The 16,996-nt window shown below is 41.1% G+C and overlaps 3 protein-coding genes across 4 annotated transcripts; 2 read left to right on the plus strand and 1 right to left on the minus strand.

Moving 5' to 3' along the window:
• Positions 1 to 3,908, plus strand: LOC8085871 (mediator of RNA polymerase II transcription subunit 9). Of its 2 annotated transcripts, XM_002447277.2 has the most exons (6): positions 68 to 297; positions 420 to 696; positions 1,345 to 1,407; positions 1,913 to 1,993; positions 3,160 to 3,218; positions 3,556 to 3,908. In XM_002447277.2, exons 2-6 carry the CDS (start codon positions 436 to 438, stop codon positions 3,614 to 3,616), a joined length of 525 nt encoding a protein of 174 aa, XP_002447322.1. In that variant the 5' UTR covers positions 68 to 297; positions 420 to 435; the 3' UTR covers positions 3,617 to 3,908. The 2 variants fall into 2 exon arrangements, with proteins under 2 accessions (XP_021319785.1, XP_002447322.1); XM_021464110.1 differs by lacking the exon at positions 420 to 696 and having other exon boundaries at positions 1 to 297.
• On the plus strand, positions 6,536 to 7,241 carry LOC8076463. The gene has a single exon (XM_002447278.2). It carries the CDS (start codon positions 6,593 to 6,595, stop codon positions 7,022 to 7,024), a length of 432 nt encoding a protein of 143 aa, XP_002447323.1. The 5' UTR covers positions 6,536 to 6,592; the 3' UTR covers positions 7,025 to 7,241.
• On the minus strand, positions 7,636 to 15,984 carry LOC8076464 (katanin p80 WD40 repeat-containing subunit B1 homolog). Its single transcript, XM_002448731.2, has 18 exons — positions 15,455 to 15,984; positions 14,907 to 15,037; positions 14,440 to 14,557; positions 14,115 to 14,341; positions 13,889 to 13,991; positions 13,102 to 13,172; positions 12,698 to 12,772; positions 12,464 to 12,607; positions 12,139 to 12,364; positions 11,140 to 12,039; positions 10,390 to 10,446; positions 10,180 to 10,292; positions 9,610 to 9,732; positions 9,206 to 9,280; positions 9,018 to 9,130; positions 8,785 to 8,901; positions 8,648 to 8,716; positions 7,636 to 8,310 (listed from the first exon to the last, which is right to left on the minus strand). The coding sequence occupies exons 1-18, from the start codon at positions 15,486 to 15,488 to the stop codon at positions 8,244 to 8,246; spliced, it is 2,763 nt and encodes a 920-aa protein (XP_002448776.2). The 5' UTR covers positions 15,489 to 15,984; the 3' UTR covers positions 7,636 to 8,243.

The following is a 16,996-nucleotide window of genomic DNA, read 5'->3' on the forward strand; positions in this document are numbered from 1 at the left end:
GTTCATGAATCATGAATGATCACGAGATTAGCAACAACATCTTATTATCATGGGCTGTATCACACGAGTCCAGTTATTCAGTTAGAACAGTCACGAGATTTGGAGATCTCCGAGATTAGCGTCCCCTCGGCCAAACAGTCCCGGACTGGCCTGGGTCGCGGCCGCCGTTCACACCCCGCGTGCTCCACTACTCCCTATCTCTCGGGGAGCACTAGGCTACAGCCGCCGCCGCCGCCGCCTACGCCAGGTGACCAGACCTTCGTCGTGTCTATTTCGCCGGCGACGAGCACCCACCAGGTTTGCCCGTCCCTCCTCTTCCCTCTCTGCTGTACGAAACCGAGCACCCAAAACCTAGCTTAAGAATCGGATCTGATCCAGGAGTAATTGCAAGTGTATGCATGTGTTATTTTGTCTACTAGGTGTGGCGAGAGGGAGATGGATCACCACCACCCGCAGCAGCAGCAGTACGGCGACCCTTATCGTGGGCTCGTGCCGTCCCCGCAGCCCGACCACCACCTCCACGCCCTCCAGTACCACCAGCCGCAGCCGCAGCTGCAGCAACAGCCGGCGCTGATGTCTCCACCACAGCCACAGCCGGCACTGATGTCTCCACAGCCGCAGCAGGCACTGATGTCTCCACCGCAGCCGCAGCAGCATCACCACGCCTCGCTTGCCTCCCACTTCCACCTCCTTCATGTAAGTAAAGCGACGGTTTGGAATTGTGAGGAGTTTTTGTGTTTGGGGGGCCTTTGCTCTTATAGTATTAGATAGCATAGATGATAGATATCCTCAAATAGGCCTGCTATTTTTTTTTACAGCAATGTCATTGATGCTATTGCAGTGTGCCTTCTGTGCATGTATAATTTCAAAATTGGGTAATTCGGATTTTGCTAACCATTAAAGGTAGTAATTAATTTGTTGTGTTTTTGTTTCTCAACCATTGCAATTTCTTCACACAATGATTTGTCAGTTTGGCTTTGGCCGGTGGTGGAGATTGCCACATTAGGTGTACATGAGCGATATACAGGGGTGTAACAAATTAACGATGGTAATGGCTAGAGAAAAATGTTGAGGTTAATCAGGAGAATTGGTTTGACAAGATGGATAAAAATAAAATTTATGTGAGGGCACTTTACGTAATGTAGTTTTTCTTAAGCTGGTAATCACATGCTTGTATTGGCATCTAACATTTAGCCTTATTTACAATGGCATTTTTGTGTAGCAAATCTTTGTATTCACTTGTATGATAACTCTTCTTTTCCTTTTATTCTTTGAGAAAATACTAGAACATATCATGAAATACTGATAGTTTTCTTCTTTACATATTTTTTTGTTCTCTGTTAGTTGGTTACAAGATTAGCTGATGCGATTGGTACAGGAACAAGGGACCAAAATTCTGACGCACTGGTAAGAACCCCCATTTTCTAATTTTCAATTGTTTTATGGATCGGTTATACAGGTTTGAATGTGCAATGTAATTCTTAAATCACCTCCCAGTGGAGAGACAGATATTGAATAGTGCTCTAGTGTTGGTGCGCACATGAATCTTGAGGCCAGCCTAGGGTCTGTGTGGTTCAGTTTTCCTTAGCCAGAGCCATCACGTGCGATTTATAGATCATGACTTCCCAAGCCTGTGGAAGTCATAGCCTTAGCCATGCAACTGCAGGACGATAGGATTATTACTGTGTATTGTTTACTAGCATGCTATTTCTTACAGAAAGATTTGTGGGGTCCCATCCTGTGGATTTTCTGTGTTGAAGAATTTTGTTCCTTTTGCTTATACAATCTCTAAATGTTTTCTTATGTTGAACATAGACCAGCTAAGCACCATACTTTTCCCCGTGTTCCCGTGTTTTGCGGGATCCTAATTCCATAAGTTATTATATTAAGAGAAGCTTTTTTTTTTATGTAGGTTGAAGAGTTGACCAGCCAGTTTGCTAGGTGCCAACAACTGTTGAACTCCATATCAGGAACAATAAGCTCAAAGTCTACTGTAAGTTCTGTTACTTCTTTTTCTTGACTCATTTGCTTAATTCTTAGTGGTCTTCTGAATTCGATAGCAAGTATTAAGTTAAAATGAACTATCGTGGCTAATGAATCTTAATTTGTTTGTTTTGGCATCCAATAAAATTTTCAATTGCACAAGAATTAAGATTGCTTTTTCCAGAAAAGAATGATAAGACGAGGGTATATTAAATCTGTTGCAAGTTTTTGTGTTGCCTCAGAAAATGTTTATAATATTCGTGTTTCTAGAAAATTCCTTCTAAAATGTTTATTCAAATTTATTTAAACATCGACAGGAGCACTGGCTTTATGGCATATCATATAAGAACTCAAATGGGCACTCGTGCTGACTGTATGCTCAAACACGGATGAGGCTGTCCAAGCGGTCTCGGAACACGCCTACTGAGCAACTCACACACACGCTCAGTCCCCTCTGGTGAAAATCTCCTGTGCGACACCTGAGTCGTCTCAGCCAGGGATCGAACTCGGGTGGACGCTCCCACCGAGCCATTGGCTCTTTCGCTAATTCACAATTATTAATTGTCAAGACTGTCTAAAGTCTGGCTAGTTTTGCAGTTTTTATTGCCGGGCTACTAATAAGTAATAACTGATGTTATGAGCCAGTAGTGATTGACGGCATTTAGTGGAGACCCGCATGAGCTGACTTCCTTAACAAGCCTTAATTTTCCAGTTGACACCAGTTGCAGTGCAGTCATTACGATCTACAATATTTTGAACTATTTTGACAATGTAAATAATGCTAATTTTATATGCTGTATGCTGCTGGTTGTTTTGTGAATTTTCAAAGAAATTAGTGGAATATTGCTAGGTCAGCACCATTGCTGATTGCCTCGTTAGTCGTTACCATTACCAGCTGTGATACATTTGATATTGGAAACATGTTTTTTCTAGCATTATTGCTGTTGATAACCATTTGAAATAAGTTAGTAAAATGTGTTGACCCTTTCTTTGTAATTTGTTTTGGATTAATGCGTTATATGTAGCAAGTGTACATATATGCCTTATGAATTTCACCAATAACTAGGTGTATGCTGAGTTGCAACATATTCTAGGCCTCTCTTGAAAAGCTAAGAAACAGTTATTCATGTTCGAAGTTTCAGTACTCATGGTAATTGCTCTATTTGTTGCTGACAGACGGTTGAGGGACAAAGGCAGAGTTTGGATGAAACACGGCAGCTGCTTGATCAAAGAAAGTAAGTTCTGCTGTCTGATTATATATTTTAGAAAACTATGCTTGCGTTGCCGTAACTTCAAAAAGATTTTTTTGGTTTGATAGCTTGTGGCCCATATAACCCAGGTTGTATGGCTTTAGAAAGACTCACCTTTAGAAATCCCAACCTAAGCTGACACGTTGGTCCTACTAGAAGTGACTGATTCCCAACAGTTTAATAGTAAGGGGCCAGCATGACTGCTTCAGTTTGGGAATTCATAGTGGTGGGAATGCGGGATTTTTTAAATCACGACTGACAAACATGGGGATTTATACAAGTCATATGATTTACTGTCTTAGTACCAATATCTTTCTTTCAGGGAGTTGATTACAAAGTACAGAAGCTCCGTTGAAGACCTCCTTAAGGGAGATAAAAGATAAAGAAAATATCATAAGGCTTAATATTTACTTGAAATCTACATAAATTCTGTGGTATGCTAGAGCTGGAAGACGGTCTGGAGTAGGGACCTGACATTGTGATATGGGAATTGAAGTGCTGTGTATTGGAAGTCTGCAATACCTGACATCTGAATAGATACTCTCTGTCGTAACAAAAATGTTGTCACATTTGACTTTGCTGTGGCTTCGATGTATATGTATACCTGACATCTGAATTGATATCTGGTTGGTTAATCAGACGGTGCTGCTGCCTGAGATTTGTTGGCTTCGATCACTGGCTGATGACCCTTAAGTGGCTGCTATTTTTTTTTTCTAAGGCATGGTTATGGTACACATTGGATTTATTATTGCGATGGTGGATGGATCAAATTAATCCACTAAAAAAATGTTGATGCATCCGTTGGAAGCAACAGGTTCACTGCATTAATCTCTCAATTCTCGACCAGTGGGCCTGTTTGGATCGCTCCTTTAAACTTTAGAGCTCGAGCTCTAAAACTGGGTTATTTCTAAACTCTAGCTCATCTCATATTAGAGTTTTAGACATCGAAGGTAAGCTAAATTACTATGATGGGCATATGATGAGTTTGTTCGTTGGGTTTTGCCACCACCAAACCCTCCGAAAATGACAGGATGAAAAGCTTGATGCTCTTTGAAATTTATAGCGAACCCCTCCTCTTTGCCACGTGAAACGGAAGTGATACTGACTAAGCCTAGCCAAGGTGGTGCCTTTACTCCCTTCTTCCGATGTGGATTGCCATCTAGTGTAAGTTCTCATGCAATGAATCCATTTAGAAGGTCATATATATGTTTTGAGGACATAGAACATTATAGTTTGAACATTTGATATGTAGGGAGGCTAGCCATCTTATGATTTTGAGTACATTTATGGCCCCAAGTCGCACTGGTAGTCATAGTACGAAGTTATGGAGTTTCACGGTCTACTCCAATCGCCCACGCGACAATGGTGCTTGTGTTACGGGCATGAACTCTATAAGTATATATTGTGCAAAACAAGGTGCAAAACTTTTGTCGCACCTAGGTCAGTGGTGCGACTAGGTGGGCCCTACCATGGGCCACATAGGAACGGGCCTTCGGTCCACACCATTGTGGCGCCCTCTGTCACGTCAATTGTCAATATATGTGGTGCGACAGAGCGTTGTCGTCGCACCCGCCTCATTGGCGTGACGAAAAGAGTCAAATCTACATTTTGTTTCTAAGAGTAGTTATTATTAAAAATATTGATTGAAATGATTAAAAACAAAAAATCCTAATTGATGAGCACTTTCTGACGTCCGGTTCATCCTCTACCCTTCATCTTTAACCCCCATGTCTATAACAAAGGTGTACTCACCTTCAGCCTCGCGTACGAGACAAAAGCATTGCACTCTCTTCTTTCTGTTGAATTGCTCCCAAGTTTCTGTATTTTGATATTCTATGTGTATGAAGGATTGGAAGAGCAGGCCTCTAGATCCAGCCCGCGTCTGCAACACTTGCTCAGGTGTATTGGGTGATCAGTTTTTTAAGGAGCATCTAAGGCAACCGCTTGCTGCCAATTTACATCTTGTTCCTAGTGACATTCATAAAACTGCACTGCAAACATTTTTCTGCATCGATTATAGTCTTCAAGCAACGTACTATATCGATTACTACGCATGAAGCCACCAGAGCCTTCGGCTTTAATCCCTCTGTGGGGTATATTTCTGATCTTACTATAACTACATACTTGCAGGGGCGGAGCCAGGATTTGAACATAGGAGGGCTGTGCAACCAAGAACAATCATGTGTGTCAAAATATTACATGACAAAGATGTACATAGCACCAAAATAAACGTTTGCGTTGCGATGCAAAAAAAGCAGAAAAACTAACAAAAATAAAAGAGAAATTTAACTAGTCTCAGGCCTCTAACCTTCACTTGATCATTCTATTTCTTTGTCCAGAAAAAGAATCACAATAAAAACAAGTAGTTAAACGGGGGCAAAATTAATTAGTACTAGATCCTAACATCAAATGACAAACATTCAGTTACATATCGTTTAGTCTTAGACAAAACGATCACTTAAACAGGTAAAATGGTCATTTAAATAGAAGGTTAAACAGAAACACCATATCACTGTTAGTGTTTAAAAGTTGAGTACAACGGGCTAAATGACCGTTTAGAGTTTAGACCAATAATGATACAAACATAGGAGATAAAAAAGATAATAGGAAGACTAATGCTAAATAATATAGATCCCATTGTTGGAGATCAATTCAGAAGGATTAAACAAGAAAAATGTTGTTTTTCAATTAACTAGCTAATTAGAGTGTGTGGTAGGGGACAAACTGATATTTGATAGGCAATAATAAAAATAAAAGATATGAAGAAAATATTAGAAAGATCTATATTCTATTTGTATAAGAAACTATTAGAGATTAATATGAAATAAGAATAAAAATCTTAGTACAGATAATATCGTTAACTAGCTAATTAGATAATTAAACATCTAATCTATGAGGTGTATTAAGGGAGTTATGGGAAGGTTGGGGGGTGCCAGGCCCCCCTCAGCCCCCCCTTCCCTCCGCCACTGCATACTTGCGTGCACATATACATTGTCACGGATGTATTGCTATTTTTCTAGATTAAATTAAACATGAAAATGCCTAAATTTCTAGCAGCATTGTAAAATGCCTAAAATTGTAGCGGTAGCTCATATTTGTGATTTCAATTTATCTGATATACCCCGTTCGGGTCTCTTGGATGAAAATGGTGCGAGAAACATGTAGCTCGCTCGTTTACGAGCACGCAGTTGGTGCCTCTCACCCAACCAGTAGTTGAGGCACGCCCTGGTTGCTTGCTGCTCTGCTCTCGAACGTACTATAAAACACGCAGGAACTGAAGCGAATGTCACAGCAGGCAAATTAAAACGCAGAAACACAATCCATCGAGCTTCTCGCGATCGCTGCAGTTGCTTCTCGCGATGTCTCGTTCTTGCTGCCTCGCCGTGTCAGTGCTTCTCGCGATCGCCGCGACATCCAGCGCCACCTTGCCGGCATTGCTGCACGAGGAGCACCTCGAGGAGGCCACGGCCACGGGCCTGCTGGTCGCGGAGGGGGCGTCCACCTGGGTGGCCAACAAGGTCTCGCCGGCGCAGCCGTTGGAGGCGAGGCCAAGCGGCGGCATAGCCACGCAAGGCGACGACCAGAGCTCGTCGGGTGGCAGTAGCAGCAGCGGCGGCGGCGAGCACGGCAAGGAGGAGGGGGGCAGCAAGGAGGGCGAGAAGCAGGGCAAGAGCTGCCTCACCAAGGAGGAGTGCCACAAGAAGAAGATGCTCTGCGGCAAGGGCTGCACGCTCTCGGCGCACAGCAAGTGCGCCGCCAAGTGCACCAAGTCCTGTGTCCCCACCTGCTAGGGAGCCGTGGCCGAGCAGCCGGAGCCGGCGGCGAGACCTCGATCGATCGAGTGCTTCAGTTCTCTGGTATAGTTCTTGTGTGTTGAGTAGACGAAGGAAATAAGGGTACTTCTTGGATATAACAGATTTCTGTGTAAGCGTGTTGTCATTTGATCCAGCGATGAATAGATCATACTCGCAATTTTAATCTTAATAATGTTAGTTCAATTTGTCTGCATGATGTTGGCACTACCAAGTCTACAAGATATCTGAATCTCTGAATTACAGTAAGATCCTCGTAACTAGAGAAACATAGTACAGATTCAAACTGAAATTCTTGTTTAGGCCTTGTTTAGTTCCAAAAAAAATTTACAAAGTTTTTCAAATTCCCCATCACATCGAATCTTTAGACGTATGCATGGAGTACTAAATATAGGCGGAAATAAAAACTAATTACACAGCTTGGTCGGAATTGACGAGACCAATCTTTTGAGCCTAATTAGACTATGATGGGACAACATTTGTCAAATACAAACGAAAGTGCAACAGTGTCGATTTCTCAAAAATTTTGGAACTAAACAAGGCCTTAGCATGCCTTCCAAGTTCCAAATAACAGTACAAATACCCAGATATTTTCCAGATCAAGGGAAATGGAATCTCAATGAAAGCTGTTAATGAAACACCACAAGATATCATTTTCACTAAGTATAACAAAGGGAGTTATCGAGGAAAAAAGATATCGAATCTTCAAAAATGATGTACATAGCTCGCTTCACTCGTCAATGATCACTAAAACGACAACACAACACAACCCAACCATAAACTACCAAATGCAACCACTTCACTGGTGCACATGCACATGCTAACGGTACATGCGAAAGATGTTACAGACAGCAAACTGTGCCAGAGAAGCAATCCCAAGTCACATCTGCTCATCATCATTGATTGGGGCCTATAACATCTCCGGCAGTCGCTGAAACGACATCCACATAATAGTGTGGCTGAAGTCATTGTCCATGGCAGCTTCTCTTCACAAATGACATGGATTATGTGTCAGCATGTGTACAAAAGGCGCGATCAGCAGCAACAAAGTGCCTTTGTCCCTGCTGTGGCCTTGGAGCTTGATGACGGTGCTAAGACTGAATAGCTAGCTAGCGCTCCATGGCAGCTAATATCCAATCTTGTTGCCATCAGGGGGAAGCATGTCCCATCTAATTGTGTATATCTAGTGTGTCGTCAGTCAACTCATGATTTCCTGGAAGACAAGAGCAAGCTCTTGTGCAGCATTTGCAACCGCCCCTTTTCTTCTGTTGAGGTTAAGCAGAAATACCAAGATATGAGTATTGCAAAAATTTAAATTATAAAGAACTGAAACCAAAGCCACACATTAAGTTCAGAGAAGTATGACCTCAAAGTGCCAATGAATAATTCACTCAACTAAACCATGTATGATATAACATGTTAAGTAGACTGCTAATACGGGTCAAAGGTAAAAATTTCTCTAGGCCTTGTTTGGATGTTGTCGGATTCACCTCAATCCACATGTGTTGAAATGGAATTTGAACCAAGTTCCACCCCAACACATGTGGATTAAAGCAAATCCGACTACATCCAAACAAGACCTAAATATAGATTGTCAAATACCTTGTTAGAGACGGAAGCTTATTTTTGGCCTTCTCCAATTCAATGAAGCATAAGTTGCAGCGCTCCCTCCTACAATAAATAAATCATCAAGTAGTCTAGTAATGCCTTTTCACAGAAGCAGCTATGTGAAACCATACCTTTGCTCTGCTTCAAGGTCTACGCCAACACAAGGACCTGATGATACTGTTGAATGTATCATTGGACCAAAAGTCCTTACAAGCTTCACCAACAATTCCAATGTGACGGACAAGTGTCTGCATACATTCAGCACAAAATGTATATAAATCAATCAAAAGTTATTGCCAATAATGATTGTTGGATATGGCCCCCCAAAACCATCATAATCACTCACAAACGTTGCAGCAAGTACCTGTCAATTTTACTCTCCAGAAGATCAGTGACAGCAGGCAGGATAGAGGTACATAAATCAAGTGTTATTATTTCACTTTTCTCCATCAGAACACTAGCCATATCAGCACAGACCTGAAATTACCAGAAATCACATAATCATTAACATGCTGATTATTGCATACAAAGAAAGAGCTGCAAAGTACTGACAGCATGATCACCCATCCTCTCCATCGCGGAGAGCACACCCCTGATGTCATTTCTTTCCCACATTTGATGAATAATCTGCATGTCAACAAAAAGGAGCAGCCTTTGAGCAACTGTAGTTTAAAATCCTATCTTCTATCCAAACAGGTGCTTTACTCCACTGAGCAAAACAGTGATTTACAAAGTCTATGATAACTGGAGCAAAACGGTTTAAAAGCCTATCTTCTATCCGAATTATAAGCTTAGAAACCACAACATAAGGTACATATAGACACTCCTTTCTTTCATTAACCTGGAGCATTTATACCATCTGATTAATTGGTGGAGAGAACAGAAATTAAAAAATTGCTATTTCTTCAGCAGTATTACACGACCAATACAACCAAATTGTCAAGCACTGCACTGACCTGCAATTTTGTCAGCCGAGACTTTGTTGAGCTTAGAAATAAGTCATGTTGTTCCATGAGAAGTGATAGAACATCTTCATCACTAACTATGATTGGAGTTTCAGAAGCTTGTTTGCTTCCTCTCTGCAGAAGAGGAAAGGTTTCATATAAATCTCAGTGTAAAAAGCATATATGGGCAGACATGCAATTCCAGGTATAAACTAAAGTTTAAGGGCTGCAAGTCTTCAGTATAGTAAGCACAAGCTAGTGAAGCATAAGTGCCACGATAATTTCACAGGAATTGTTGGAATTCAACTGTGTTTCAAATGGGACCTAGCGATAGGTCTAGGCTGAGCCTGGGGCAAGAGTATGATTGAAGGAATGGTTGAGTCATACTTTATCTTAGTTCCATGATGCATGCACATGAATCAATGGGACAGCAGCAGCCACCAAGATAAGTGGATCAGATAATAAAGCAAGCACAAATATCTTCAAACTTAACTACCCCACATCTTTACAACCTTCAAGAATTAAAAGAAAAAAATGAAGTAACAGAATGTATAAAAGGTTTATGGCTTATCTCAGACATACAGATGAATATGGACGGCCTGTAGGAGCCAGCGAAGAACTGCTTGTTGTCGGTTCTTCGTGACTAGGGGACTGATCCCTCCCTTCCCAATTAGAGACATTTGACCTTGCTCTCCCTACATGATAATTTATTCAGATTCATGAACAGATTACTGGAATAACAACATAGTAGCATTGTCCATAAAAAGATACACGTAGTAGCATAAACCATACCTGCTCTTGAAACTTCAATATAGCAGTTATCTCTTGGTTTGCGCATTCTAGAAACATCTGTAAAACAGGACCAAATGGAGTGATTACCCAAAAAGTAAATTTTGTCAAAAAAACACAAGGATAGCTAATAACTCAACAAAAGAACAGACATGTTTGGTGTTTCTCACACGATTCAGAATGTAAACTTTGAGAAACAATGCTTCATCCAGATAATGCTGAGTAAACAACATATTAGTAAATCAAATTCATATGAAAACTATGAGATACCTACAAAGTATTGAGCACCTTAAACAAATGTGCTAATTCTTTTCTTTACTAAGTAAATTGTTTGCTCATTAATGCTTGATTCAATGAAAGAAACTGGAAATTTGACTAGATAGTGCAAGAATAACTGCTCTTGGATTCAAATCCACAATTCCAAAGCATTTAGAACTTACTATGGTGAGTACCTTAACACATAACTGTATGATATGTATATTTTTGGTGGAGATATAATTAATATAAAAGCATTACAACTATGTGCATATGAATGCACAACCAAATCACTACAAACATGTAGGAACATAGACATGCAATGCAAACATGGATAGCACATTATGAGCACAACATAAATAGCAAGCAATAGTAGTAGTTGGATTTGTTAGTACATTAAACACATTATAAAGGAAATCGATCACCACTAACAATTGTGAAACAATATGTGAATCAAAGTGGTAGCAGCACATGAAAATAAATGAGTACAGATCATACAATTCTCACTGCGGACACTTGCATTTGGTTCTGACGAATTTGAAAATCCCATCCTGTCAGCTGGACCACACTTTACATCTTCGCGGGATTCTTCAGAACTTATTTGAAAAACACCATTTCTACGGGGAAGAAATATTTGGCAATTGAAGTCATCTGTTTCAGTAATTTTACTTCCACTGTCAACTTTGTTTGCATCAATTTTGGCATGGGTTAGCTTCCGTAGCTCAGCATATCTTGACTGGATTCTGAATGGTGATACTCTTCCAGCAGAGGGTTCTCTCCTAGAATCAGAATTCATTTCCATTCTAGAATTTGCTCTGGGTACAATGGCAGGTACTGCATCAACACTTTCTTTCTTTGAATCAGTACCAGAATCTAGCTTTCTGTTTGCCTTTGAAAGAGCAGGCGCAGAATCAGAGGCCATCTCCATTCTTGCATTTGCCCTAGGATTGGGAACAACAGGTGTTGTATCAGCACTTTCTTTTTTTGAATCAGGGGCAGCCTCCAACCTTCTGCCTGACTTGAAAGTAGAAACGGGTGCTGAATCAGAGGCTATTTCCACTCTTGAGCTTGCTTTAGGAATAACAAGATCCACATCATTACTTTCTTTTCTAGAATCAGTAGCAGGATCAACCCTTCTGGTTACCTTAGGAAGAACAGGTGCCACATCAGCAGCATCACTTCTAGAATCAGTAGCCAACTCCCCTCCTGAGCTAGTTCTGGGAACAATGACTGGCACTACATCAGCTTTACTGAAATTGTGGACATTAGATGCACTGTTACTCCGCAATGAACTTCTCTTTAAGGTGGTACCACCAGATTGAAAAGCTGAATTTCCAACAGATCTATTATTGGAGCTAACTCCAGCCCTTTGTGGTGTGCTTGGGACCAACCCGCTTGCTTCAGTATATTAAGAACAGATAGAAGACAGATAAGGCATATGAAATGCTTCAACCATTAAATGTAGAAATGAGTAGATAGAGATGAGCAGGAACATACAGGGTGCCAATTTAGTCTCTTTGGGTGCAGAATCTGAGTTTTGTGCCGACAATCTTCCTGAAGAAGCTTTTAGGTTATTCTCTGAAGTTTGCAAGGTTGATGATCGCCCTATGTTAGCCCTTGAGCCACTATCATTTTGTAAAGGCAAAGTGCCGCTAGACACAGTCTTCAATTCAGAATGACCATTTAGTTTTGTTGAAGTACCCGTTGCATATGGCTCAAGACGCTGCCAATTGATTACTTTGTTAGCAAATGAAAAAACAAAAAGGAAGACTCCAATTGACCAAATGGATCAGTGTTACAAATGTAGCTGAAGCCAGCATACCGTCAGATCAACAACCCATATTCCTACACAACTTTGATTGAAAGAACAACCAAGAAGTTTTCCCTCGTGGACATTCAAATCAGCAAGTTTAGACCATCCCACATCCACAGTATCATGGCATCTTATTGGCTCCCAGGAGAAAACCTGCATAAATTTGAGAAAAGTTTATCTCTAGAAGTCATAGGGAACAAGAAGCAATCTTGACATGATCACTTGAGGAAATAATAGCACTACCTTTAAGCTTTCATGCAACCCACATAACAAAGATCTTCCGTCAGGATTGAATGTCATGGATCGAACACCTGTTGTCTGGTATTTTGATGGAAACAAAGGAAGTAATTCAAACAAATTAAATGTTCATGGAAACACAAGAAGTAATTCAAATGAATTAAATAGGTGCCCAAATCGAACTGAATTATGCTGCAAAACATTTGCATATGGCTCTTTGTTGTATAATAAAGTAGCACCAAACAAGGAGATCTAAGTTTATGTTCTTTCTCCATTTCTTTTTTTGATGGAACATAGAGTTGAGATCCCCAGTCCCCACCCAAGTTACTTTTTAAGGAAATAATGCTAAAATTACGAAAATTACAAACATAAAGAAAATAAACAATTATCAGCTCAAAATACCAATTTACCTCAGGTCCAGTAGAACCAATCAACTCAAAAGTCTCCAAATCCCAGAACTTGACAGTTTTATCAGCTGAACCTGAGTGAAGCAATAAGTTTTACGTAAGAGGAATATACTCTTCTAAACTCCCACATAAACGTATGAATACACTCTTCACTGCCTGACAGGAAACAATATGCGCCTCCACAAGAACAAAAATGGAATTTATTAATTGATGCCACTGAAAGAAAGTTTCTATAGAACATGTTGTACACAGTTTCAATGCATCTCCTGACAGATGTCACCAACGAAAAAAAGCATGATACCTCACAAACAAAAAAAAAATTAACACAATACGTGTATAGAGATTTACTCAAAGAAAGCTAAGCTAAGCCAAGACATGAGTATATGGAATTTTTGGGGGAAAATAATCGAAAAGTAATTATGGGGTGTGGTGGGGTAGATAACAAGTACAATCATAGTATGACCCATTACACTTTACCACTTAAAACATCAAAGGAACAGTCATTACACTTTTCCAAGGACAAACCTTATTTTTAGTTAGGATGTCATGTTTAAACAATTTTTCCACTCAATGGACAAATGCCAGGCCTTGTTTTTTGATCACATGTAAATACTTAAATTGATTTACTGGCTCAATGCACAGATGAGTCTTTTCTACAACAAAATGTCAAGACAGAGGTCTGAGAGTTAACCATAAACAAGTAAATAGTACAACCAAAAGGGACAAAGAAAAGTTAACAATTAAGAAAGTAAGAAACAGATAGGCATTGTAACTAAAATCTGAACCTAACCTGTTGCCAGAAGGAACTCGTGGGGGTGGAAATCTATGCACTGGATCTGACCCTCATGACACTTGAATTCATGTAATAACTTTCCAGCAGTCAGATCCCAGAGCTGCCAAGGCAAAATATATTGTAATGAATTCCAAAAAAAAGGATTTTTCATTAGAAAGATTAAGGCAATAGGAAAAAACAAATTCCAGCGGAAGATCTATCAATTGAAACACACAGCACTTACCTTTACTATATTATCTTCACCACCAGACACAACCCACCGACCATCGGGTGTGAATCTAATAGCATTCACCCCTCGTGTGTGACCTTTGTATGTATGGATGCAATTCTTCCTTCTTATATCCCATATCTTCAGATTAGTGTCCAACGACCCAGAGGCAAAGAATTCCCCAAACGGATGGAAATCAACTGACATACAGTTTGATCTATGCCCAGTAAGAGTGCGGACAACTGCATAGGAAATGAGCCAAGAGATACAGTTACTGAATGATTCACACATATATATCTTATAAATTATAACAGTAAGTTAAATATTCATATTTGCATACTCTTTGCCTCCTCCAAATCCCATAGTTTTATTGTTCCACTGGCTGCTCCTGCAGCCACAAACACTTCCGTGGAATCAAAACCAACCGACTCCACAGCACTTGTGTGCCCTGATAAACTCTGTACAGCCACCAAAAAGTTAAAGGAGGTGGATTAAATGAAGCACTCCGTCTCTAAAAACACTACCTATGACACCTATGTTAACTAAACAAACCATCCTCAAAACACATTGCTGTGCGGTAGGTTCATATAACTAACATAAAAGTATCTTTGTATTAATGGAATACCAGCATAAAGAGAGCTGTGCTACATAGGCTGTCAGTGGTTGAAAAGGTGAAGTTTTCATCTCGTAACCACTACTTAGGTCAGCTTGCCAGTGAGTTAAGAGTTTTGTTTTCCTACTCAACTGTGGAGCTACAGTTTACAATCAGTCCATGCGTAGAAACAGCACTAGACAAATCAGTCTTACCAATATTGAATTGGGCTTCCCAATAGCCCAAAGATTGACCTTATGATCCTCTCCTCCTGTGACAAGAACCCGCGAGGTCTTCCTCCCAATCTTGAGGCAGTTAACATTGGAAGAGTGCGCCACAAACTCCTCTACACCAAATGCAAGTCAAGGCATTCCAATGTAGCAAATTTCGCAGCCCAATCTCCCCCGCTAACTCACGTCAATGTACCACTTCAGACATTTTTCACACACAGTATGCCAGCAATGGCACATCTCAAATAATAAAACAATAAATCAGTAACGACTAGTCGACAATCACCAGGAGCTAAATGTGACCCATCCAATCTCACAACCACCAAACACCTATTTCTCATCTCAAAAGAAGCAGAAAATTGAGAGCCATGAGCTCCCTCTGGAACTTGCTGACCCAAATCTCCCCCCAACTGGTTGAACGACCGCAGCAGCAGCGATGGATCGGCCATATAAAAAATTCACTATGCAGCACCCCCGACAAGGAATTAAAAAAAAAAAGGCAAGCGAAATAGCCCAAACGAATCGAAGGATACGGAGCTTGTAGGCGCGCTTGGTGTTGGTCGTCATGGCCGTCTACCTCCGCAGCGAATACCGCGCCGTCGGGTCCAATCTCATTTCAGATCACGCCGACGCCACGGCGCCACCAACGCGACCCCTCCACCCTTCCAGCCCGGATCTCGCGCCCCGCCTGTCCTCAGCACGAGGCGGCCGTACACACTCCGGCCAGAGCCTGCCTCCCTCTTCCGGGGAAGACTCGTCCGCCGCCGCAACTGCCCGGTAGGGGCGGGCGCCGCCGTATCCGCCGCCGCCGCCGCCGCTCGGAGCGGAGGGGCGCGAGAGCGGGGATGGGCTGGCTGGAGGAGGGAATGTGGCTGCGGGTTTGGTGCGCGGTCGAGGTGGAGGCAGGACGGGGGAGGGGAAACGGAGCTGTCTGGTCTCTGGTTGGGGCCGGGCCGGGCGCTGTGCGGTGGGGGTGGGGAAGGCAGGAGGTGGAAGACGAGAGAGATGGGCTTGGTTCGAAAATTTTCGAATTAAAAACAGCTGGGGGTTGGAGCTGAGGAGGGCTCGCCGATGATTAAAAATGGCGCTGCGGCGTTGGGCAGTGTGGGGGTGGAGGTGGATCTTGTCTTCTCACCTCCCATTTTGTTATGCCCTCGACGCAAATCATTTTTCAAATCTGTATTATCTACTTAGACCTTTTTCAACGTACTTTCTCCATCTAATAATCCTAAAGTATAAGGATCGAAATATGTCCTAAGTTTAGCTGAATTTTAGAACAGAACAATAGTACGTACGATACCAAAACAGCATAGCTAGATTCATTATATGAAATAACGATTCATAGCTAGAAGTCTTTGATATAGTAGAGTAATTTTCTTTATATAACTTAATCAAATTCAAAACAGGTCATTTAGGATAAATTTTGATCTCTTATATTTTGATGATGATACTGAGTAAAATTTTTCACATGAAATAGTTTCATTAATTCGCTAAGCATGTGACAGATGAGTTGTTTGTCGGGTCATTTACACGCTTCTAAGATAAGATTTCTACGCTATCATCTGCAATTAGGCAATCACATCTGAACGTTTGGTCTAACCAAATAAGGTAAGGAGTAATCAATGGGGGTGACAAATGTCCTGCACTTACTTGAACGCAGCGTGCTGGGAGGGATTCACAATGTTTCACGAGTGCTATGCAATGGGTCTGCGCTTTTCTTTTCTTTTTGTGCTCAGCAAGAGCAGGTAGGGTTATACGTGAACAGGATCCTTTCTGTTGAAGCGGAGTGCACGTTTGCGCAATAATACACGTAATGGTGTTTGGATCTTCTAATCTTTAAAGCTCTAAAAACGTTAGAACACTTTAGCTCATTTTTTACTCTAAAATTCTAATTTAAGGTGGGATAAAGTTTACAACTAACTTTAAACTAATTAGTTGGAGCTTTAGCTCTAAAGTTTAGAGGAGAAAATCCAAACGAGTCCCAGTCTAAATTTAAAGTTTAACCTTTTTTAGCATGGTTTTGACTCCTTACTAAAATGTGCGGAGTTAAAACCAATAATATTTTGGAAATAAAT

This window comes from Sorghum bicolor, chromosome 6 (assembly GCF_000003195.3).
Source record: "Sorghum bicolor cultivar BTx623 chromosome 6, Sorghum_bicolor_NCBIv3, whole genome shotgun sequence".
Classification (NCBI taxonomy): Eukaryota; Viridiplantae; Streptophyta; class Magnoliopsida; order Poales; family Poaceae; genus Sorghum; species Sorghum bicolor.

Coding starts and splice junctions, on each gene's coding strand:
- LOC8085871 (XM_021464110.1), top strand. CDS start 16: ATGATCACGAGATTAGCAACAACATCTTATTATCATGGGCTGTATCAC. Junction 298..1,344: donor CGGCGACGAGCACCCACCAG/GTTTGCCCGTCC, acceptor GTTCTCTGTTAG/TTGGTTACAAGATTAGCTGA. Junction 1,994..3,159: donor CAATAAGCTCAAAGTCTACT/GTAAGTTCTGTT, acceptor TGTTGCTGACAG/ACGGTTGAGGGACAAAGGCA.
- LOC8076463 (XM_002447278.2), top strand. CDS start 6,593: ATGTCTCGTTCTTGCTGCCTCGCCGTGTCAGTGCTTCTCGCGATCGCC.
- LOC8076464 (XM_002448731.2), bottom strand. CDS start 15,488: ATGACGACCAACACCAAGCGCGCCTACAAGCTCC. Junction 12,608..12,697: donor GGTTGCATGAAAGCTTAAAG/GTAGTGCTATTA, acceptor AAATTTATGCAG/GTTTTCTCCTGGGAGCCAAT. Junction 12,040..12,138: donor AGAGACTAAATTGGCACCCT/GTATGTTCCTGC, acceptor AATATACTGAAG/CAAGCGGGTTGGTCCCAAGC.